The 19,854-nt window shown below is 37.2% G+C and overlaps 2 protein-coding genes across 3 annotated transcripts; both read left to right on the top strand.

The window, feature by feature from the left end:
- Positions 1 to 560: 560 nt before the first annotated feature.
- On the top strand, positions 561 to 4,166 carry stmnd1 (stathmin domain containing 1). Of its 2 annotated transcripts, none has more exons than XM_059555275.1 (6): positions 561 to 798; positions 1,176 to 1,296; positions 1,460 to 1,593; positions 2,493 to 2,624; positions 2,810 to 3,705; positions 3,739 to 4,166. In XM_059555275.1, the coding sequence occupies exons 1-5, from the start codon at positions 730 to 732 to the stop codon at positions 3,068 to 3,070; spliced, it is 717 nt and encodes a 238-aa protein (XP_059411258.1). In that variant the 5' UTR covers positions 561 to 729; the 3' UTR covers positions 3,071 to 3,705; positions 3,739 to 4,166. The 2 variants fall into 2 exon arrangements, with proteins under 2 accessions (XP_059411258.1, XP_059411257.1); XM_059555274.1 differs by having other exon boundaries at positions 564 to 798; positions 1,164 to 1,296; positions 3,739 to 4,163.
- A 3,998-nt stretch (positions 4,167 to 8,164) lies between these two features.
- Positions 8,165 to 18,601, top strand: rbm24a (RNA binding motif protein 24a). The gene is made up of 4 exons (XM_059556231.1): positions 8,165 to 8,613; positions 9,686 to 9,809; positions 10,277 to 10,331; positions 15,989 to 18,601. Exons 1-4 carry the CDS (start codon positions 8,446 to 8,448, stop codon positions 16,329 to 16,331), a joined length of 690 nt encoding a protein of 229 aa, XP_059412214.1. The 5' UTR covers positions 8,165 to 8,445; the 3' UTR covers positions 16,332 to 18,601.
- The last annotated feature ends 1,253 nt before the right edge of the window (positions 18,602 to 19,854 follow it).

Genomic DNA, 19,854 nt, shown 5'->3' with positions numbered 1-19,854 from the left:
ACAGTTGCAACTTTACAGTCCAAGACCATGTGAAGGCCTAGCAATATAATGAGAAAATATCTGTGTAATAGTGGAATAACTGATTCCCAGGCTGCCTAAAAAACTGACCACAGGGAAAATTATTAGGCTTCATATGTAAACAAAATAAATAAATAATAATAATAATAATAATAATATATATATATATATATATAAATCGCTGTGTTGGAAACATTTAACCACACAGAAACCATACATTTTGCTACTTTTATACAGACAGATTTTGATTGTTTCACGTTTGTCCCATTCATAACAATTTTGTCAATAATAAAGTAAAACTAATAATAAATAAATAAAATAAAAAGTTGGTTTGCCAATAGTAAGAAAAATCTATATTTGGTTTAAGATATTTATCTGTGCTATTTTTTTATTCTAATAAAATAATCTAGTGACTAATAATTATCTGAAAAATTAACTGTTGATGCCACTTTTGTACTAATAATCAATTACCCGTATAAACCCGAGTTTTTTTTTGATAAGCAGAGCCAAGGCAACATAACAGGTTACGTGACCCCTGGAACGGGGTCAGATTTATTGTAGCAACGAATCATAGCAACGCGGAGAGTCCATGACGACGATGGTCGCGAGATCGTGGATCATGTGTTGGAATGCGACAGTGTTTAAGAACTTCACACAGATCAAATAGTTTCGGAGCCGCATTGAAAGCTCGCGCTGTCCTGAGCGATAAACATGGGATGTGGGAGCTCCAAAATCACGGTGGTCGAACCCGTAAAACCGAGAAGTCCGAACGGAGATGAGGTAAGATGTAATCTTTGTGTTATTCGATTAATGATGATTTCAAATATTAATGAATAAAATCGGATTATTAGCAACTTGGTAACGTTAGTGGTTATAGTAGGCTATGTTGAAACATATGAGGAAACCGATGAAGAGATCTGTTGTTCTCACAACTGTGATATTTAATAGTCTATATTAGATTAATAATTAAGAAAAATGAAATGCTTAAACCAACCAAAGCTGCGTGGCTGGTCGTAGCAGATGTTAACTGGTCTCAAATCCCTCAAAACCAGCCAACAGACCTTACAAGACTAGCAAACAATTTAGGCTGTCAGTGTTTTGTTATATGCAGATTTATATATGACTTCCTTTGCTTTATTTTGGAGTTTGTTGTGCAGGGAGGCTCTCGCGGTGACTCTGCCGTTTCCAAGATGACCACAGATAGCGGGGTCAGTCTGGATGCAGCAGAGCCTACAGTTCTGCCTGGATCTGTACCTAGAATGCTGCCACCTTTACAAGGTAAGACAACTTGATGTTATTTCATTTTAAAGGAGCTAAAACTGCTGGCTAACCTTGAGGCCTTTTAGTGACGTAGGAAAGCTGGAATGGAATGAGAATTTAAAATGTAGGAAATGATCTTAATATATTCATTATTTTGACCTACACATCATGTGAAATCTAGCCCAGAGCCCTGGACTGGCCCAGCAAAGTGAAGAGAGGCCCGAGTCCAGTGAGATCCTGGAGCAGCTGCTTGTTCAGGGAATCATTCCAGCTCAACCAAGACATGGAGGAAGTGGGGAAGCCTACAACATCATGGTGAGGGCTGTTGTCAATGTTAACCTGTTAACTGTCGGTTCCACTTTTTGAGCATAAATGACATGAAAATGACAATTCCAACTTAAACTGTTATAAATTTGGAATGCTTTGGACCACAGACTTAAGTTTTAAAAGTGAACAAATAACAATATATTATATTACAAAAAAAGTTATGGAAGTTGAAGTTTGTGAAAATATAAAATGTAGTAATTTAAATATTTATATTTTTTAGAAAATATATATTTTACAAAACATGTTTTACTCTAAAGCTGCTAGAAAATCAAAAAGTTATGTTCCAAATTTGAGGTTGATATCTCAAAAAATTAACTTTCAGTGAGATTTATTTTGGTTTTAGTACCAAGCTTTTCCACTAGATGACCATCAAACCCCATTAATAACCAGTAAAGGGCGCCTTCATTTCTATATATGGTTTGAGTGATCAGAAACATGTTTTTCCATACTTTTCTCAATATTTATGAAGTAGACATCACGATCAGAATTATTAAGGGCAGTATTTGATTTCAATTCAACCTAAAAAAAAATAATAATAATAAAAAAAAAAAACAGATATAGTTCACAATGCATCAAAAATTGAGAATTTATTGTTTTTTTCTATATGTTCAACTCAATAAAAATAACTTAATAAAAAAGCACCATATTTAATTTTTGACAGGAATGAAAATGAGGCCGTACAGTGCTTTCAATGGATTGTGCTGTCATTTATCAACATACTGATTGTTCAGCTGTTAAACTGTCTTTCTGAAAAAGAAAAAGAAAATTACATGATCTAGGATATTCATGCCGTGTATCCTTTGTATAGACTGCAGGTCTATTCCTCACAGCCTCAGCCAGTAAATCATTTCTGTTCCTCCGGGACAAACATTTATAATGTCTGTTAGATGGATGATGCTGAAAAGCCAAAGAGAAGACCTCCTGCTCGGCTAGAATCACTGAAAATTCGCAAAGAACAAGAAGTCACCAGAAAGGAAGACATTGAGATGAAGATGAGACAAGTGGAGGAGAGGAGAAAGGTGAAGCAGAACCAAATGACATTTATCATTCATTCAGTTTTAATGTATTTAAAATCTCTTAGCTAAAATTCAGTTATGTATTTGATCTTGGAGGGGTTTTTTTTGCACTTTTTTGTGCAGTTAGATTGTATTAGCATTAGTATGTGTTGCAACATTATGAAATATGGTTAAAACATCTGTTTTAGGAGAAGGAGGAAGACCTGAAGCGCAGGTTGAGGATTAAATCAGCACGGCCAAGTGTCGCTGCCCCAGTGACTGCAGATGGGGAACTCGACCCCTTGGAACTGCTCCATTCCGAACAGCTTCCTGTCCCAACCAGAACCAAACTGCTACAGTCAATGGAGCCAGTCAATGGAGACTCTGAGGACCAAAGACTTAATGATTCCCCAGAACTGGAAAATGACTCCACCTTCCAGCAGACTGAAGACCCAGATGAGGGATTTTAGACCTGCTGCTTGTGTGTGTTTCAGAATGAAACTAAATACAGAAGCAATATTTCCAAATGTGTATGCTTAGAGTTGCACATGCACTTTACACATTATTCACTTTATTATATGGTATGGCTGAGATCAAATTCTGACTTTGGGTTTTACATTATCATGGAAATATGTGCCTAATAAGTGTAAACAGTTTGTTGCAGTAATTATGTAGGTAGCAGTGCAATAACTAGAAGGGTTAACAATTCAGCATGATATTTAATATATGCAAGTTGCCAATAAGATATTTCTTTCAATACGGCTCATAAGTCTTGAATTTTAAGAACATTATTCTTTCTCAAAAGTTCCAAGATTTCAAATATATTCAAAAATACAGTAAAATATTGTAAACAAATCATTAGAAATAATCATTTTAAAGAACTGTTTTCTGTCTTATCCTTTCATATTTTAAAGTGTAATTTATTTCTGTGATGACAAAACTGAATTTTTGGCAGCCATTACTCAAATCTTCAGTGTCACATAACCCTTCAAAAGCCATTCTAATATGCTGAATTATTATTACTGTTATTTGCTGAAGTAACATTTCCTTTTCTTATCCAGGTTGACTTCTAAAAAGAACAGTTGTTCTGCTTAATCTATTTGTAGTAGTCATGATACATTTTCACTAGGATTTTAAGACAAATAGATTTCAAGAGAACATCGTTTACTTGAAATAGACTGAAATATCTATACAGTGTAATTTTTAATCAATTTAATGCATCCATGCAAAATAGAAGTATTAATTTCTTATTAATCCCAAACTTTTATGTACAGTTTATCATATAAACTACTTTATATGCAATCAATTATTACAATAATCTGTGTAACCACTACCTTCAACTAAAGGGAAGTGGCTGTCCACAAGGTGGAGCTACTTAATGAAGTTAGGCTGAAACCGAGAATTGTTTTGTCTTGGGGACGGTGGAAATCCGAGATGGCTCTCTGGTGTTTTTCCTGAATGTTAGAATGTCTCTTTGTAATTATGATGATCTGACTATACTAAGTAAATAGCCCTCTTGCAATTAGCTAATTATATAAAAGTAGATAGCTTTAAAAAACGTGTTGTCATCAAGTGTGTGTGTGTGTGTGTGTGTGTGTGTGTGTGTGTGTGTGTGTGTGTGTGTGTGTGTGTGTGTGTGAGCGAGCTGTTACAGCTGCCAGTGATTTGTCTGTCTGCACTGACATTCTGACAGGTCCCACCTGTTACATTTGAAAATGCCCCTCTATCAAAGCAGTACTGCCTCACCATTCAAGTTGGCTCTTGTCATGCAGGCTTTTATGATACCATATGAAATTAGACTCAAACATTAAAACATATGTACCGCACAACTATATTTCACCTGACTTTATCCAAATAAACAAAGCATACAGTTAAAGTGTTTTCAACCCTAACCTTTAATGACTTGTATTTCAAAGCTGATCAGCTGTTCGCTAGAACCAGTGACCTCTGAAGGCTGTAAACGTGTGTTTGTATGAGTGAGTGACTGTGTTTGACGGGTGGATTGTGTTGAGGGCTCTCCAAAATCTCTCATTCTTTGAGTTTGCTCTACAAAAAGATCATTAGGTCTATTATAAACCATTCTCTTGCAGTAAGCCCGACTTTAAAAGGGAGAAGAACTAACAAGACTGGTTATATCCATTAACTTTATTGAATATTTTGGGTTATAGTTCAACTCAATCAACAATACTTTTGGTGTAAAAAATAAAAATAAAAAAAGGAAGTGAATCCATAAATGTTAATGTTTCAATTGTATAACCACAAGACGTAAATAATGTGTGTGTTAATCAGGGTTATTATAGTAACCTGAACTATTAAAAACCTTTTGATTACTTAAAATAAATGTTAACTGAAATAAAATTGAAAAACTTAAACTTGTTTTATTTCAGCTAGTTTCCAAGGCAATATTAATGTACTAAAGTGACTAAACGAAAACTGAAATAAATATTAATAATAGCCTATTTACTTTAGACATATTTGAAAAGAACAAAAACTATTAAAATAATGGAAAACTAATAAAAACTACTGTAAAATTGACAATCCCTACTTTACAGTTCAAAGTTTTAACATAAAAATTAATGTAAGTTGTTTTATTAAATTATGAGCTTCACATTTCTGCTTTCAAATCCTTCAAATCTAGTCTATTGACTTCTATTGTAAATACATTTGATTATTGATTTTTATTTCAAAGACAAAAAAAGGGATTAGTCAAACATTTTCTGGTGGTAATCTTCATTATCTCACAAAGGCTGTCAGTTGAGCTTTGTCAATTGAACTCAAGACTATTTATTTCATTGGAAAGTTTATGAAACTGATTGCCAATTAAGTTATGCAATGGGCGCCCATAACATATATAAAAAAAAACATTGAGTCAATGTCTTGTAGGTAAATGTAGACAGCTCCTGAAAGAAGATAGGCCTCCTTTTGTAACTGTGCTGAAACACAAAGCCATCTCCCTCACTGTGCCTCCACTCGCAGCTTAATGAGTGTGTGGCCCGGCATAAATAAATTAGTTGATTCATGGATGATCTCGATTGAGTTCCTACCTGACATTATTTTATATAAAGCCTCAATTATCCATCCACGGGCGTCAGGATCTCCACATGGCTTGGCAGGTCACACCACATAGGCTCGTTCTCGGGTTGCAAGCTTCCACAAAAACTCCATCACCCGAGTGCTTTGGAAGTTGTATGGTCTAAATGAGAAGGCTGTTTAATAATTTACCTGGTGATATATCACGTTCCTCCCAATTATATGGAGACCTGGAAAATCGTCTGTTCTTTTTGTCCTAAAGGAGATTGGGATGGTCTGACATTAGCAGTTGTAATTGTTGTAAAGATGAGCTTTTCACATAGGCTATATCAAAGAAACATTAGAATGCAATACTATACTTTTAATGAATTATTAACTGATTATAATTTGATGTTGCAATAAATAGCAGTGGTGTCCTGAAGTATGAGGTAGAGACTTATGCATATTTCTACCAATTCATATTACAAATAAGCTAAAAAGTTAGATAGTGAAATGTTTAATCATATGGTGACTGAACACAAAATAGAAAAATATAACAAAATACAATATTACATTTTTATACATATAAAAATGCACAAAAAAGTGTGAAGAGAAATGAAAGGTGTTGACAACACAATGCTGAAAATACTCATTGAGGGATGCAGGAAACATGCCCAGACGCTCGCTCAGTTTTGAGTTTCAATGAAACAGCATTTGAAACGCGTCCATTCTCCAGCATATCTGTGTATGTTCCTCACATGAAGAATTCTTTTACCTCTCTTACCCACCACCTGCCAAGTTGTCCTAACGGACAAGATCAGCCTGATAAGATATGCTGGGTTTGCTTCTGTGCTTATCTACAGATAGCCATGTCTATTATTATAGACCAAGTGTGAAAGGTGTGTGTTGGAAACATTTTGTTTTTGTTAGCAACATTTTGCAACATTTTAAATACTTTGCTCTAAATTGATGAAATCTCATTAAATTCTATAGGCCGTACTGATTTTTTTCGATTTAGCCATATATTCTATTTGCCATTTTGACATAAAAAGCTATATGTTAGCAAGTTAAAATGCTATATTCATATCATGCTGGCACTGGGTGAGTGTCAGCAACACTATGCCCTGAAGGAGTCAAAATACATTTTTACAAAATAAATTTTAAATCCTAAGTACATTCATATATTTTACATACATACAACATTTAATATACACACAGTACAGACCAAAGGTTTGGACACACCTTCTCATTCAAAGAGTTTTCTTTATTTTCATGACTATGAAAATTGTAGATTCACATTGAAGGCATCAAAACTATGAATTAACACATGTGGAATTATATATGGAATTATATACATAACAAAAAAGTGTGAAACAACTGAAAATATGTCATATTCTAGGTTCTTCAAAGTAGCCACCTTTTGCTTTGATTACTGCTTTGCACACTCTTGGCATTCTCTTGATGAGCTTCAAGAGGTAGTCACCTGAAATGGTCTTCCAACAGTCTTGAAGGAGTTCCCAGAGAGATGCTTAGCACTTGTTGGCCCTTTTGCCTTCAGTCTGCGGTCCAGCTCACCCCTAAACCATCTCGATTGGGTTCAGGTCCGGTGACTGTGGAGGCCAGGTCATCTGGCGCAGCACTCCATCACTCTCCTTCTTGGTCAAATAGCCCTTGATGCCTTCAGTGTGACTACAATTTTCATAGTCATGAAAATAAAGAAAACTTCTTGAATGAGAAGGTGTGTCCAAACTTTTGGTCTGTACTATATATATATATATATATATATATATATATATATATATATATATATATATAATTATGAGTGGTTTCATTGTTTACAATTTTTTGTAAGTCATTCTTTTGTTATTTTCTTATGCACTGGGTCATATGGAGTGCAGTGTTAACCCAATTTGTGTCAGCCATTATAGCCATTGCCTTTTTGAATTTAGCAATTAAGTATAGGCTATTTGTAACAGATCTGGCACTGTCATGCTTAGCTTTTGCCTGAAGCCATATTTTTGTTAGATCTCGAAACTGCCAATGTTTCCTGCCGATGTTTCCTGTTGGGGAAAAACAGCTCAAACAAGCATAGTCTGGTTTAACCGAGCACGTTTGCTTGTCTTCCAATCTGGTCTGTAGGCTGGTTTCATGGGGTTTACAGACAGTATTCAGGTGGTCTTATAGAGTTTTAGGGCATTTTTCAGCTGGTTTGGTTGGGAGAACAACTTGCTGTCAAAGCTTGGCAAGGCTGGGTGACCCATTTAAACCTAAAACCATATGGTTGATTTAATTTAGTTTTTAAAGCAAGGTTACTGTTAGAAAAGCATGACGTTTGGTGTATTTTCCTGTCGCACAAACATTTACATGCATTTACTGAAACAACAACTGTATGAAATGTCTACAGTTCTTGAACAAAGGCACACAGATGCCCGTTGTGCGACGTCCAGCTGTTGTCCAAGCGCGTGTAGTGGGCGTGGGGTCAAGCGTGCTCGTACCTCCCTCAAAGTGATCTGGGTGTGGTTTAACCGGGTGCTTTTAGGAATGGGTAACACGCACTTTTAAGAAGTCACGTCAGTTTGGAAGAGGAGTTCGACCCACCTGATGATCCTTGGCTCAATCCGCTCCACATTACTTACCACATTAATCTACCTCTGACATCAAACCCATCTGCGTGCGTGCGTTTTATAATTTCTCAGCAATCGCTTTTTGTAACTTCTAGTGAATATTTTAACGGAATATTAAAGGATTGGTACGGTCATTATCAGTCCTAAATTGCACTACCGTCTTTCCCCTTTTTTATTTTTGCACGAGCATTTTTACGAGCATTTTTGTGAGGATGCATACCACCCAAAAGGACACCACTTATACCAAGATATTTGTCGGTGGTCTTCCGTATCATACGACGGATTCCAGTCTAAGGAAGTATTTTGAAGTGTTTGGCGAAATAGAAGAAGCAGTGGTGATTACCGACAGACAGACTGGAAAGTCCAGGGGTTATGGATTTGTAAGTATTCCCACCATGACTGTCAAACGTTAACTTTGCGTGACAACACATTTAAATGACAACTCAGTGTTTTATAATCAAACACACTAAGTTTTTGCGGAACGCGCGTGCTTTCTCAAATACTTGTATTTCTTTAGTAAAAGGCTGCTAAAAATGGTAAACTTTTAAAAATGTTTTATTCTACCTGCATGCATTTATTTTACAGACTTATATTGAAACCTGTGTTGTAAAAGGGACAGTTCATCCCACTCGTTTACTTACCCTCGTGTTGTGGCGAACACGAAACTTGAATAACCCAGACCCCATTCACGTTCATTTTATTTAAAAAATAAATAAATAAATAAACGAAACCGAAAAAGGTATAATGAATGTTAATTGTGACCCAACCTGTAATTTCCCCTAAAATCTCCTTTACATCCTGAGAAAGTCATATAAGTTTGGAGCGCCATCATTTTTGAGTAAACGGCGGCAGCCTCTTTAAATCTAAACTATACAAAGTATATATTCAAGCTGCTTGTTAATAGTCAGAATATTAATAATTCCTGACTGAACAAATTGCACAAGTCTAAAACAGGCCCTTGTTGGCTCAGCTGTCGAGTTTGACTAGAAGCACCCTGATAAGAGTTCCTCAGCGACTGAGTAAACAAGCCAACTTGTAATGTTTTGACAATCCACACAGCAGAAGTTAAGGGACCCTAGTGGATTTCACAATAAACCTGTTGCCTGCTTCACAAGGATATCCAAAATAAGGCATAGAAAGACTTGAGTGACCTCTGTCTTTAATGATTTTGTTAGCCAGACATCTTAAAAAATAAATAAACACCAAATAACACAAACCATCTTGTGTTTAAAGCCTCATTTGGGGCAGAGGTCACAAGGTGTTTATTTAAACGAATTAAGTGAAGTCTGCAATGGCTATCTCTGGCTATTCAGTTCCAAATACGGCCATGGAAGCTTATTTTTGTATTTATGTTACCGTAATTAGCATACCCCTTTAGTTGTTAGATCATTTGTTGGTTTAATGTGTATCTCTCATGCACCACTCTTCTCTGTTTGTTCTGTCTCAAACTAGGTGACTATGGCAGACCGTTCTGCTGCAGACAGAGCCTGTAAGGACCCCAACCCCATCATCGACGGCAGGAAAGCCAACGTTAACCTGGCTTATCTCGGAGCCAAGCCACGGGTGATGCAGCCAGGTGAGGCTACTATGCGTTGTTATAAAGAGCAAAGACATAAAGATAATATTCATGAGAAGATGCCATTGGTTACCAACTGCATCGCTCTTTTATTGACACAATGACTCCCAATAAACCCTAGAAGCTTTGACTGACAAAGCGAAGATACATTTATGTTCCAACAAAAGCATTGGCATTTTTGAGTTCTGTAGTTTTTGTTTGTACATGCGCTGATGTTTACCTAAGGATTTCAGGTCTTAATTAATGGTAAACAGTCACTGTAAAGGAGATTAGAGATGTAATGATGTGATTAACTGTAAGCTATTGTACTTCATGTATACAGTCCCACTAACTTGGCAAACCTCGACAAAACAGTAGTTCCACCAATGTTTAACTTCATCTACAGACATCTTTAGCAGCTTAGGTTGGGACTGTAACATTAGTAATATGCAAAAATGGTTAATTTGCTATTTAATTATTGTGTGCAGGTTTTACCTTCGGTGTCCCTCAGATTCACCCTGCTTTCATCCAAAGACCATATGGGTGAGTAAGAGCAAAAATATATAAAGTATATTTTCAGTGGTAGTTTTAAACATCAAACCAGTTTTAGGACCAGATTATGAACTCACAGAGGCATCATGAACAAATGTATTTTTATACATTGATAATAGGGAAGACATGATGTTCAATGCTTATTCATAATTGCTGAAGCTTATTTAATACTTTGATATGATTAGATTGATGTTGAGAGTGTGCATATGTGTGTGTGTAAGTGAGTAAGAAGATATTTTACACTGGAAACTATAGCCTGACTCAATGTTGTCTATCTTTCTCTGGTCCGACAGGCTCGATTTGGGTTAAGATAACTGGTGGTTTGAGGAATAGCTCTGAGAGCTTTGTGCAGATCTGTAGCTACAGTACCTGTAGACTCAAACACACACAAACAAGCTTGAAAATGGTGATTACCGATGCATGTATGTTGGTTTTATTTTGGTTTGGACTTTCACTTTTAATAGTACATAGAGCTATGTGTGTGTCTTTTTACCGTTATGAAGTGGTGTTGATAGCTTAACTGTGTGCTTTTTTTAATTTAATGGAAAAAAGGCTGGTTTTGGGCTGCTGAATTTCCGTTTTGTGGAGGAGTGATAACTTTGCCACGGAGCAAAGTGTGAATATTTTTTATTTTTTCTTCACATTTTTATTGCTGGAGCTTGTGTTTTTGCTCATTTATTTTTATTTCTATTCACTTTTTTTGTGTTTTCTGGTGTCTTGTTATTGGAGTGAGTGCCATTTTGTTTTGTGTGCCGTTGTTGATCCCTCTTCACGCCAACCAACAGCCCGTCTGCAAACATGCACGTTGCGGTTTTATTTTGCTCACTGATTGGGAGTCCTGTCACACTCACAACACAGAGACTGACACATGCTCACCATTTACCGTCCTCTCCCATCTCCATTGTGTCTGTTCATTTCTCCTCCCTCTCCAGCTCTCTCTCTCTATCTCTCCTCTGTCGTCTCTTTACTCTAGCCCTATAAGGCATCCTGCAGTGGATCCAGAGTCTCTAGAGTCCTGCCGTTTCTCTTTCAGTGATGATCTCCTTGTAAATCCCTTGTTGACCATTTCTGTATTAAAACGAAACCAACCAAAAAGTATAAAGGGGTAGTTTACCCAAACAAGAAATTTAAAATATACTAATTTACTCAGCCTCTTATTGTTCCTGTGTATTTTTTTTATTCAGCAAAATGCAAAAAGAGATTGAAAACAGCATGTCTTCAAATGGGATCTTTTGTGTCTTTTTGGTGTATAACTTAAATTCTGGTCTGTTTCTCACACAGAATTATTGAATAGGTTCTGAAGATTTGAAGTATAGAGTACAAGTCAGTTTTGTCATGTTTTTATAGTGCTAAAAATGTTACTGTATTTATTATTTTAACTAACTGTTTTCTTTTTATTATATTTATTTAATTATTTGAATTTTCAGCATCTATTACTCCACTCTTCAGAGTCACACGATCCTTCAGAAATCATTGTAATATGCTGATTAGCCGCTTAGGAAACATTTCTTATTATTATTAATGTTGAAAATAGTTGTGCTGCTTAGTATTTTTGTAAAAACAATAATATATATGTTTTTAGCATTCTTTAAGTTGAAAGTACCAAAAAAACGAACAAAAAAAAACATATATTTGAAATCAAAATCTTTTGCGACATTATAAAAGTACTTTTTTTGATTTAATGCATCCCTGCTGAAAAAGGTATTACTTTCTTATTAATTTTACCAACCCTCAACTTTTGAACATTATCATGCCAAAGACAGAAAGACAAAGAAATAACAGTTTAGAGGCAACTTGACAATTTACTGTTAGATCAGCAGGCATATTAAAAAACTGGCAGGTGTTCAGTCTCATAGTTTAATCTGTGGAGGAATCCACATTGTGTGCGTATGTGTGTGGGTGAGCGTGTGTCTGTTTGTGACATGCATGCATGTGTTTGCAGTGTTGTGAGCCCTCTGCTGTGACAAACAAATGTCTGGATGCCACAGCCCCCTGAGCGAGCCTTCGTCACATGTCCCCGTACGGCGTTAAGGAAAACAAGCTTCACCATTGTCCTGCACAAAGGCTATAGTGCTGACACTGCAGTCGCATGAAGCTTTCTCTCGCTCTTTAACACTCTGTCTTTCTCTTTCTCCCTCTATCTATCTCTCTGGCTCCGGTCACTGTCACAAACTTGTTCTCGGCTTGGGGGGTTGGGCCGCTCCTGACATTTAGCTTCAAGATAAACTCAACAAGGCCCAACATGTGCCACATTGCCGCTGAGATGGCACCTCCTGTCTAGCACCAGTGCATTTTTTGATAGTTTCAGGAAGCTGTGTGTCAAATGAACAGTGGCATCATTCTTTGACCTAGAAGTGGTTGGAAAAGGTTGCTCAGGTGCCAAACAGTGTTGGTAGTCAAATTGGAACTGTGTAATATACGGGACAGGTTTAAAATTTGCTAAGTCATGCCTGTTCTGCAACTTTTTTTGTAGAGGTTCTCATGAGCTCAGCGGTAAATAGGCCATTATCACACATAGTGTGTAAAAACAGCCTAACCAGATAATGCAGGCAAATTGGTCCAAATTGAGTAGAATATGTAACTTTAGTGTTCCTGTAGCTCAATTGGTAGAGCACTGCGTTATCAAGCGCAATGTTGGGGGTTCGATTCTCCGGGAACGCATGATATGTAAAAATGTATTGCCTGAATGCACTGTAAGTCGCTTTGGATAAAAGCGTCTGCTAAATACGTACATTTAATTAAATTAAATTTAATTATAATTCTCTTCTCCCCGATCTTAGCTGCACAGTTGAGATCTTCACAGATGACAACAGGTGTCTTCTAGATCTGTGAAACTCTTGTCTGAAGTTGACCTTTATTTAGACACAAACCTCAAGGTTCCTGGCCTGCAGGGATCTAGATGGGTAAATTTATGTGCACTGTTGAATGGCACAGTAACAAGTTATTTTAATCTCTATTTGAAAGAAACTGATAGGTAGTTTTCAATGGGAGTAGGTTATTTGTATAAATCATTGATTATTTGGGCTCATAGACATTAGATGCGTTTTTAATTTTCATAAGGGCTCACAAGACAAACAGATAAAGATGTAGAAGGCAAAATCTTCTTGCATTTAGAAAACGACACTAGTTTGGAATGACCTAGGAAGCAGTCACTCACACATAAAGAGCTGCATTGACTGTGGTCTTGAGTCAGCTGCATTTTATTTCACTCAAAATGGTTGTGCAAGGTTTCTGTCATTTATCTGTAACTTGGTACTGCTTTTAGACAGCATGTTCGGTAGTATGGACCCCAGTGTACTAACAACTAACAGACCAACCTAAAATTAGACCATGTTGTGATAGACATGCCCTGAGCAAGAGTATTACATTTAACTTAATATTTTTTTTAAAGATGTTCTTGGCTATATCTATTAAGTACTAGAAGGTTTATTGCATTTATTTGTTTGCTCTAACTTTACTGCTTAAGCTATTCTTTATTCAAGTCAAAAACATCTTCGTGACCAGCCACAGTACTTTAGCAAAACCGCATAGCAATTGCCTAACAACTACCCATTGTGACTTTTGTGTGGGTAAACTATATTTTGTAGACATATTTTGGTGCATTCTTAAAATTTATTTGATTGGTAACATTCTCTTATATCTAATGACTTTAATTACTAATGTTAAATATTAATTCATTAATATATTACATTGAAACTGTGCCCCCATAAAAGTAAAAATAAATGCTCATAAGATCCAGGGCAAATATTGTCCCTTAATTGATCATTTTTAAGTTGCTTACCAATAATTTTCACACTGATCCATATGTAAATCACAGAATGAATGTCTGTGAGATGTCTGTTCACAATGTGAACCTTGTTTTAAATGAGTGAAGCATTTTATTTAAATGAATGAATAGTCACCTGTGTCTGGTGATGTTTTTGTTGTGGTGCCTGTGCAGGTTGAATGTGATCTTCTCAATGTTTAAAAGCTGAGTGTATTTTCACTGTGTTTGAATCTTATGGTAGTCTATATTAACACAATCCCTGCTGTCACCTCAGGCTGGCAAGGCATCTATGAAAGATTTAGGAGCATCTTTGCCCTTTGACCTGAGTGAGAAAAAGGAAGGTTTTGTTTCATTCCTATCATTTATGGCATTATGTGAGTGGTTGTGTGTTTTGAGTTGATGTTGGTAATACATACTGTTGCCCCCCTTTTTTTTCTTGACGCCTGTGGTATGCTTATTTTCTTTGATTTTGGGGCAGAGGTTTTGGAGTTTGATTTTGGGGGTGGTCAGGGGTTGAGTTTTGATTGTTTTAATGGTGTGCTACAAATAGGGTTGCCATGATAGAACCATTCTCTCACTTTTTCAAACCATCTTAACAAACTCAAATTCTAGTCATAAACACCATCTTATCTAATAAGCCTCATTGTGGAAATTCCTATTCTATTTGTGCAGGTCAGAGTAGATGTTGCTTCCCAACAGCCACAGATCCCTGTTTCTTTAACTCAGTTCAGTTTTTCATGAGAATCTCCAGCCTTAAATTCTCACAGATGTCACTGTCTTTTACAATATAGTTGTAATGCCTTATTAAATCATATTTGGTGCATCAGGCATTTCAGTGCATTCTGTCATCCCTGAACTAATTTTAAAAGTTCTCGCCCGTAAATGTGAGAAGCGCTCTGAAAGTACAACGGGGTACGTAATGAAAGGCAGAATGGGCTCATTGTTCCTGATTGCTTATTTAATCAAAACTCCCCTCTGTGTGTGTGCTGTCCAGCCTGAGGCTCATTGTCTAAGTGCGGAGGGGGAAACAGCCAGCAACGTCCCTTTTTGAAAACTGTCCAGCTGTCAAAGTATCCCTGACATATTCACAATGCTCCCCTCATCTCCTCTTTGCCTCTCCTGGGTCCTGCCTTCCCCTATTTCATAGGATGGACACAGGAGTGTTGAACGCATGTGACTTTTAACACCGATGATTCACACAGATGATCCGTTTACTTGGCATTTTAAGTTTTAAAAGGATGTTAAACTATTTTCTCCAGTCCCAAGTTAGAGTACAGAAACTTAAAGACAATTGTATGTTGTAAAGTGTAAACAATGAGGGGCTATCAAAACATTGCTCTCTTTGTTCGAGAATCCCGACCAGCCTGACCTAGCAACAGTGGCTCAACTAGTGGCATGAGCTTGTGGGAGGGGTATCTGACCAATAGCTGATGGGAATAATGTTCAGTTGGATTGAACTTGGCTTTCTAACTATCAAATATTTTTGTGTGGTTTTAAATTAATTTAAGTTTTTTTTTTTTTGTATCACAAAAATGTAAGCATGGCTATCAAAGCATTGCTCTGAAGTGTCTTGACGAACTCAATTTAGCAGCCATAGATGTGTATAGGTAGATCCACTTGCTTAACCAATGACTCGTGGATAAATTTGGGAAAAACCTGTCTGATGACAGTAATTATTTGGTACCACTAATGGCACGGAAATTACAATTGTACAGAGAAATGTCTATTTTGGCAACCTTATATATCTAATAATCACTAGCAGGCATTTCCTTGGTGTTACTGAATTGTGGAAATGGGGTGCTTGGCCGCGCTGTGGTTGTGGTTCTGTATTTGATGTGTCCGTAATGCATTGCTAACATGCTGTCATGCTTGTCTCTCACAGGATCCCCACTCACTACGTGTACCCGCAGGCCTTCATGCAGCCCAGTGTGGTCATCCCTCACATCCAGCCAGGGGCGGCCTCTGCCACCGCGTCCTCACCTTACATCGACTACACTGGTGCAGCCTACGCACAGTACGCCAGTGCCGCAACCGCTGCAGCCGCTGCAGCCTACGAGCAGTACCCATACGCTGCCTCTCCTGCTGCAGCCGGCTACGTAGCTACCGCCGGCTACGGCTATGCCATGCAGCAGCCACTGGCCACCGCCGCACCGGGGTCTGCAGCCGCAGCTGCCGCCTTCGGTCAATACCAGCCCCAGCAGCTGCAAGCCGAACGGATGCAATAGCAACCAAAGAGACGGATGGAAGAAGCGCAGGGAATCGACGCCCAACAACTGCTACTAGATAATGAAGAGGATGGTGACGAAAATAGTTGCTGGTTGTGGGTTGATTGCAAGAGGAGGAAGACGAGGAGCATACAGGAGGAGGATAGTAATTGATAGAGAGATTATTAGTGAGATGGGAACTCCATTGCTTTCCAACTTGCTGTGATTGAAGAAAAACAAAACAAAAGCAGACAAACAAAAAAAGATCGCAGAAAAGGACAGAATCTAGCTTTTTACTATTATCATTATTATCATGTTATCTTTATTACTATAATTAATATTAGAGTAGGATATTTATTGCTAAAGGAGGTATGCAGCGACTAATCACTGTGGTATAGTTGCGTTGTAGACGAAACCTGAAGTCCCGATGCTGTCATTTAATGTAGGCGACTTTTTCCGAAAGACAATTGGAAATGTCCCACATTGTTTTGATTCTAGGGCCCCTTATCTTTATATTTATGCTCATTTTTGAGGGCTCATTTTTTTCTGTCTTCTCAAGTGCATTTCTTTTTTTTTTCATCAGGGAAATGGAGCATTTTTCAGCGAATTAGAAACGTCACACTCTGCCAATCAGGGATAGTAGACCTAACTGTGGTGAAATGGAGCGAGATCCAGTGTTAGCATGTTTTATGTGTTGTGAACTACCTTTTTATCTATCTGATGCTGAATGTCCCCCCTTTCTCTGACTCCTGACCTATGCAAAGCAAACAGACCGCCAGGGGACAAAACAAAGTGCAGGAACAGGAGAGATTTTCTTTTGCTCCCCACAATGGGCATCGAACAATTCGAAGGCATTCTCGAAAAAACCCAAAAAGACTGAGATGTATTGTATTATATGCTTACAAAACACTAACATGTACACCGTTACACACAAATTTAAGTGTTAATGTCTGTCTGTGGGCAAGGGAGGACGCATAAACACACACACACAAAGATGACTACATAGGGAAAAAAAGCACGGGGCATTGCTCAGTATTAGTACTAGAATCTGGCAGCAATTGCTGTGTTGGAAGGAACAGGCACTGAGACACACACTCACTCACTCACTCACTCACACACACACACACACACAGTCAGATTGCTCTGGAAAGATCACTGGTGCTCGTTTATTGAGCTGTCACAGTTTCATCCCTGGACCCCTGTCCTGCTCTGGGTCTGTCAACTTTTCTTATCCTCCTAGAGAGGGTCCAGAAGCTTGAGGACAGACCTGTGCATCCTCCTGATATCAGCGACGGATCATTATCTGGATCACGACAAGGATCCACGATAAGGGAGGGGGGGTTCCCTGCAAGCTTTTTACCCTATACAATGAACCGCTATTGGCCTGGTCTTTATATGTTCACTAAGAAATATGTCTGAACACCAGCACACGTAATAAGGTCTATGTATTTCAATGAGCAACTCTTTACAGAACAGCACTATAGCGAAAGGATCCGAATCCGTGAGTACGAGGGTTCTTTGTGTGCCTTACATTTGTAATGCTATTTAAAGACATCTGCTATTTAAGATATTTATTTTGAGTTGACTTATGTTGCGCTCTAAGAACACTGACTTAGAAGCGGTACTGTATGGATATAATGTATTCATCTCATGGCATATTATTATTATTATTATTATAAGTTATTGAGTAGGCTCAGTTGTAGTATTATTAACATACTCAACCAAAAATGTTGGTGTAGGACTTAAGATACAATTCTGTATGTGCACTGTACAAATCTTTTTTTTTTTTTTTCTTGATAAATTTGGAATTTTAGAACATGACATTAAACATCGGCTAGTGTAATGCCTATCATATGACATTTATTTTATTGCAGGCCTGTTGTTTCGGGCATGCTATTTCCATTTGTCATATACAGAACTGTTTAAATTACTAAAAAAAAAGGACAAAAAAAAAGACCTGGCGAAACCTAAGGGACATGCTGCTTCATACACTAGAATGTATTGTCAATGTCGAGGATGGATGCTGTGCTTCTTTTGCTTTAAATATGCATCAGATGGGCTATTTTACACTGTTGAGAATTTTTATACTTGAACTCTTTCTTACAAGGGAAAATATGAAAAAAGAATAACAACACACAAAAACCAAGGACTTTTTTCATTGTCACTGGATTTGGGCATGTAAAGTGTTTATGACTATTTAAATACAAATGTTCTGTAGGTAAGCCTTATTTCAGATTTTCAACATTATTTACTCTAAATGGAAATAAAAGGTTCTATATTTAAACCTCAAATGCTTTGTTCATTGCACATGCCTGATTTTTGTCACTGTTTCCATTGGGAAACAGCTTTTGCATCTGTTGGATGGTGTGCTCGTGGTTGGGGATTGTTGTATTGTGTAACTTATTCATTGCATTTCAAAAACACGCATTCTAGACCATTGCTACATCATTGAGTCTTCCCGATTCAAACTTTTTGTTGTTAAATGGTGAATTGCTAAATATTTCAATGGCTTAAAGTGCTCATGTTTTGTTTCTTATGGTCTTTGTTTAGACAGGCGGTAGCTTTCCCACTGCAGTGACGAAGAACAAGTAGTTATGTGTTTCTTGTGGATAAAGGTGTCGTGAAAAAGAAGCAGATATTCTCAGCAAGCCAACAGTATAAACACACAGGCTGTCACTTGTCCTCGCCACACACCGAGATGCTTATTTATAACCTTGTTTATGCTGGTTTGTCAAGTGACAAATTTAACTGACCTCCTCTCTGCCTGTCCAGACATTGCTTGATAATGCTTAATTTTCTCAGTTCATTACAAGTTAAGCTCAATTGACAATTTTTACGACTCTTAATATTGATTAGCACAACAAAATAAAAAAAAGTTGTGGTGAAGGACTTGCAATGGAAGTGAATGGGCCAATGTTTTAGAGGATTTAAAAGCAGAAATGTAAAGCTTATAATTTTATAATGCAATGATTTCTCCTGTTAAAACAGACAGCATTTGTGGCATAATGTTGATTACCACACTTTGCACATTGTTAACACACACACACACACACACAAAGCTTCTAACAGTGGAATTAAACAGAGAAATTTAAAAATTCCATTTAAAAATAAAAGAAAATACATTATTTCCTCTGGTTAAACTGACAGCATCTGGCGTAAAATTGACAGCAATCAATCGATCATTATATGACTCATCAAGGTTATGGTGAGACACTTAAAAATGAATTGAACAGAGACGTTTTTATAGGATAATATTTAATTTACAAAAGGACTTAAATCCCTCTATTAAAACTTGTGTATTATACAATCTGTAAAGATTTTCAAAACAGAGGTTGTACAATTACATTAAGTGTTTTAGAGGTTGTACAATTACATTAGAACTTCCCACAGAAAAGATGAAGCAATTTTTTCTTTACTCTAAAGGCATATTATCCTGAAATCTCTCTACGTCATGTGGCTGTCACTGAAGCAGTGAGTCCCATTCACTTCCATTGTAAGTGCACAACTGTAACCTCAGTTTCTGCTAAAGAAAATGAGAGGCGAG

This window comes from Carassius carassius, chromosome 8 (assembly GCF_963082965.1).
Source record: "Carassius carassius chromosome 8, fCarCar2.1, whole genome shotgun sequence".
Taxonomy (NCBI): domain Eukaryota; kingdom Metazoa; phylum Chordata; class Actinopteri; order Cypriniformes; family Cyprinidae; genus Carassius; species Carassius carassius.
The sequence above is the reverse complement of the archived record's forward strand: the minus strand, read 5'-3'. Positions and strand labels throughout refer to the sequence as shown.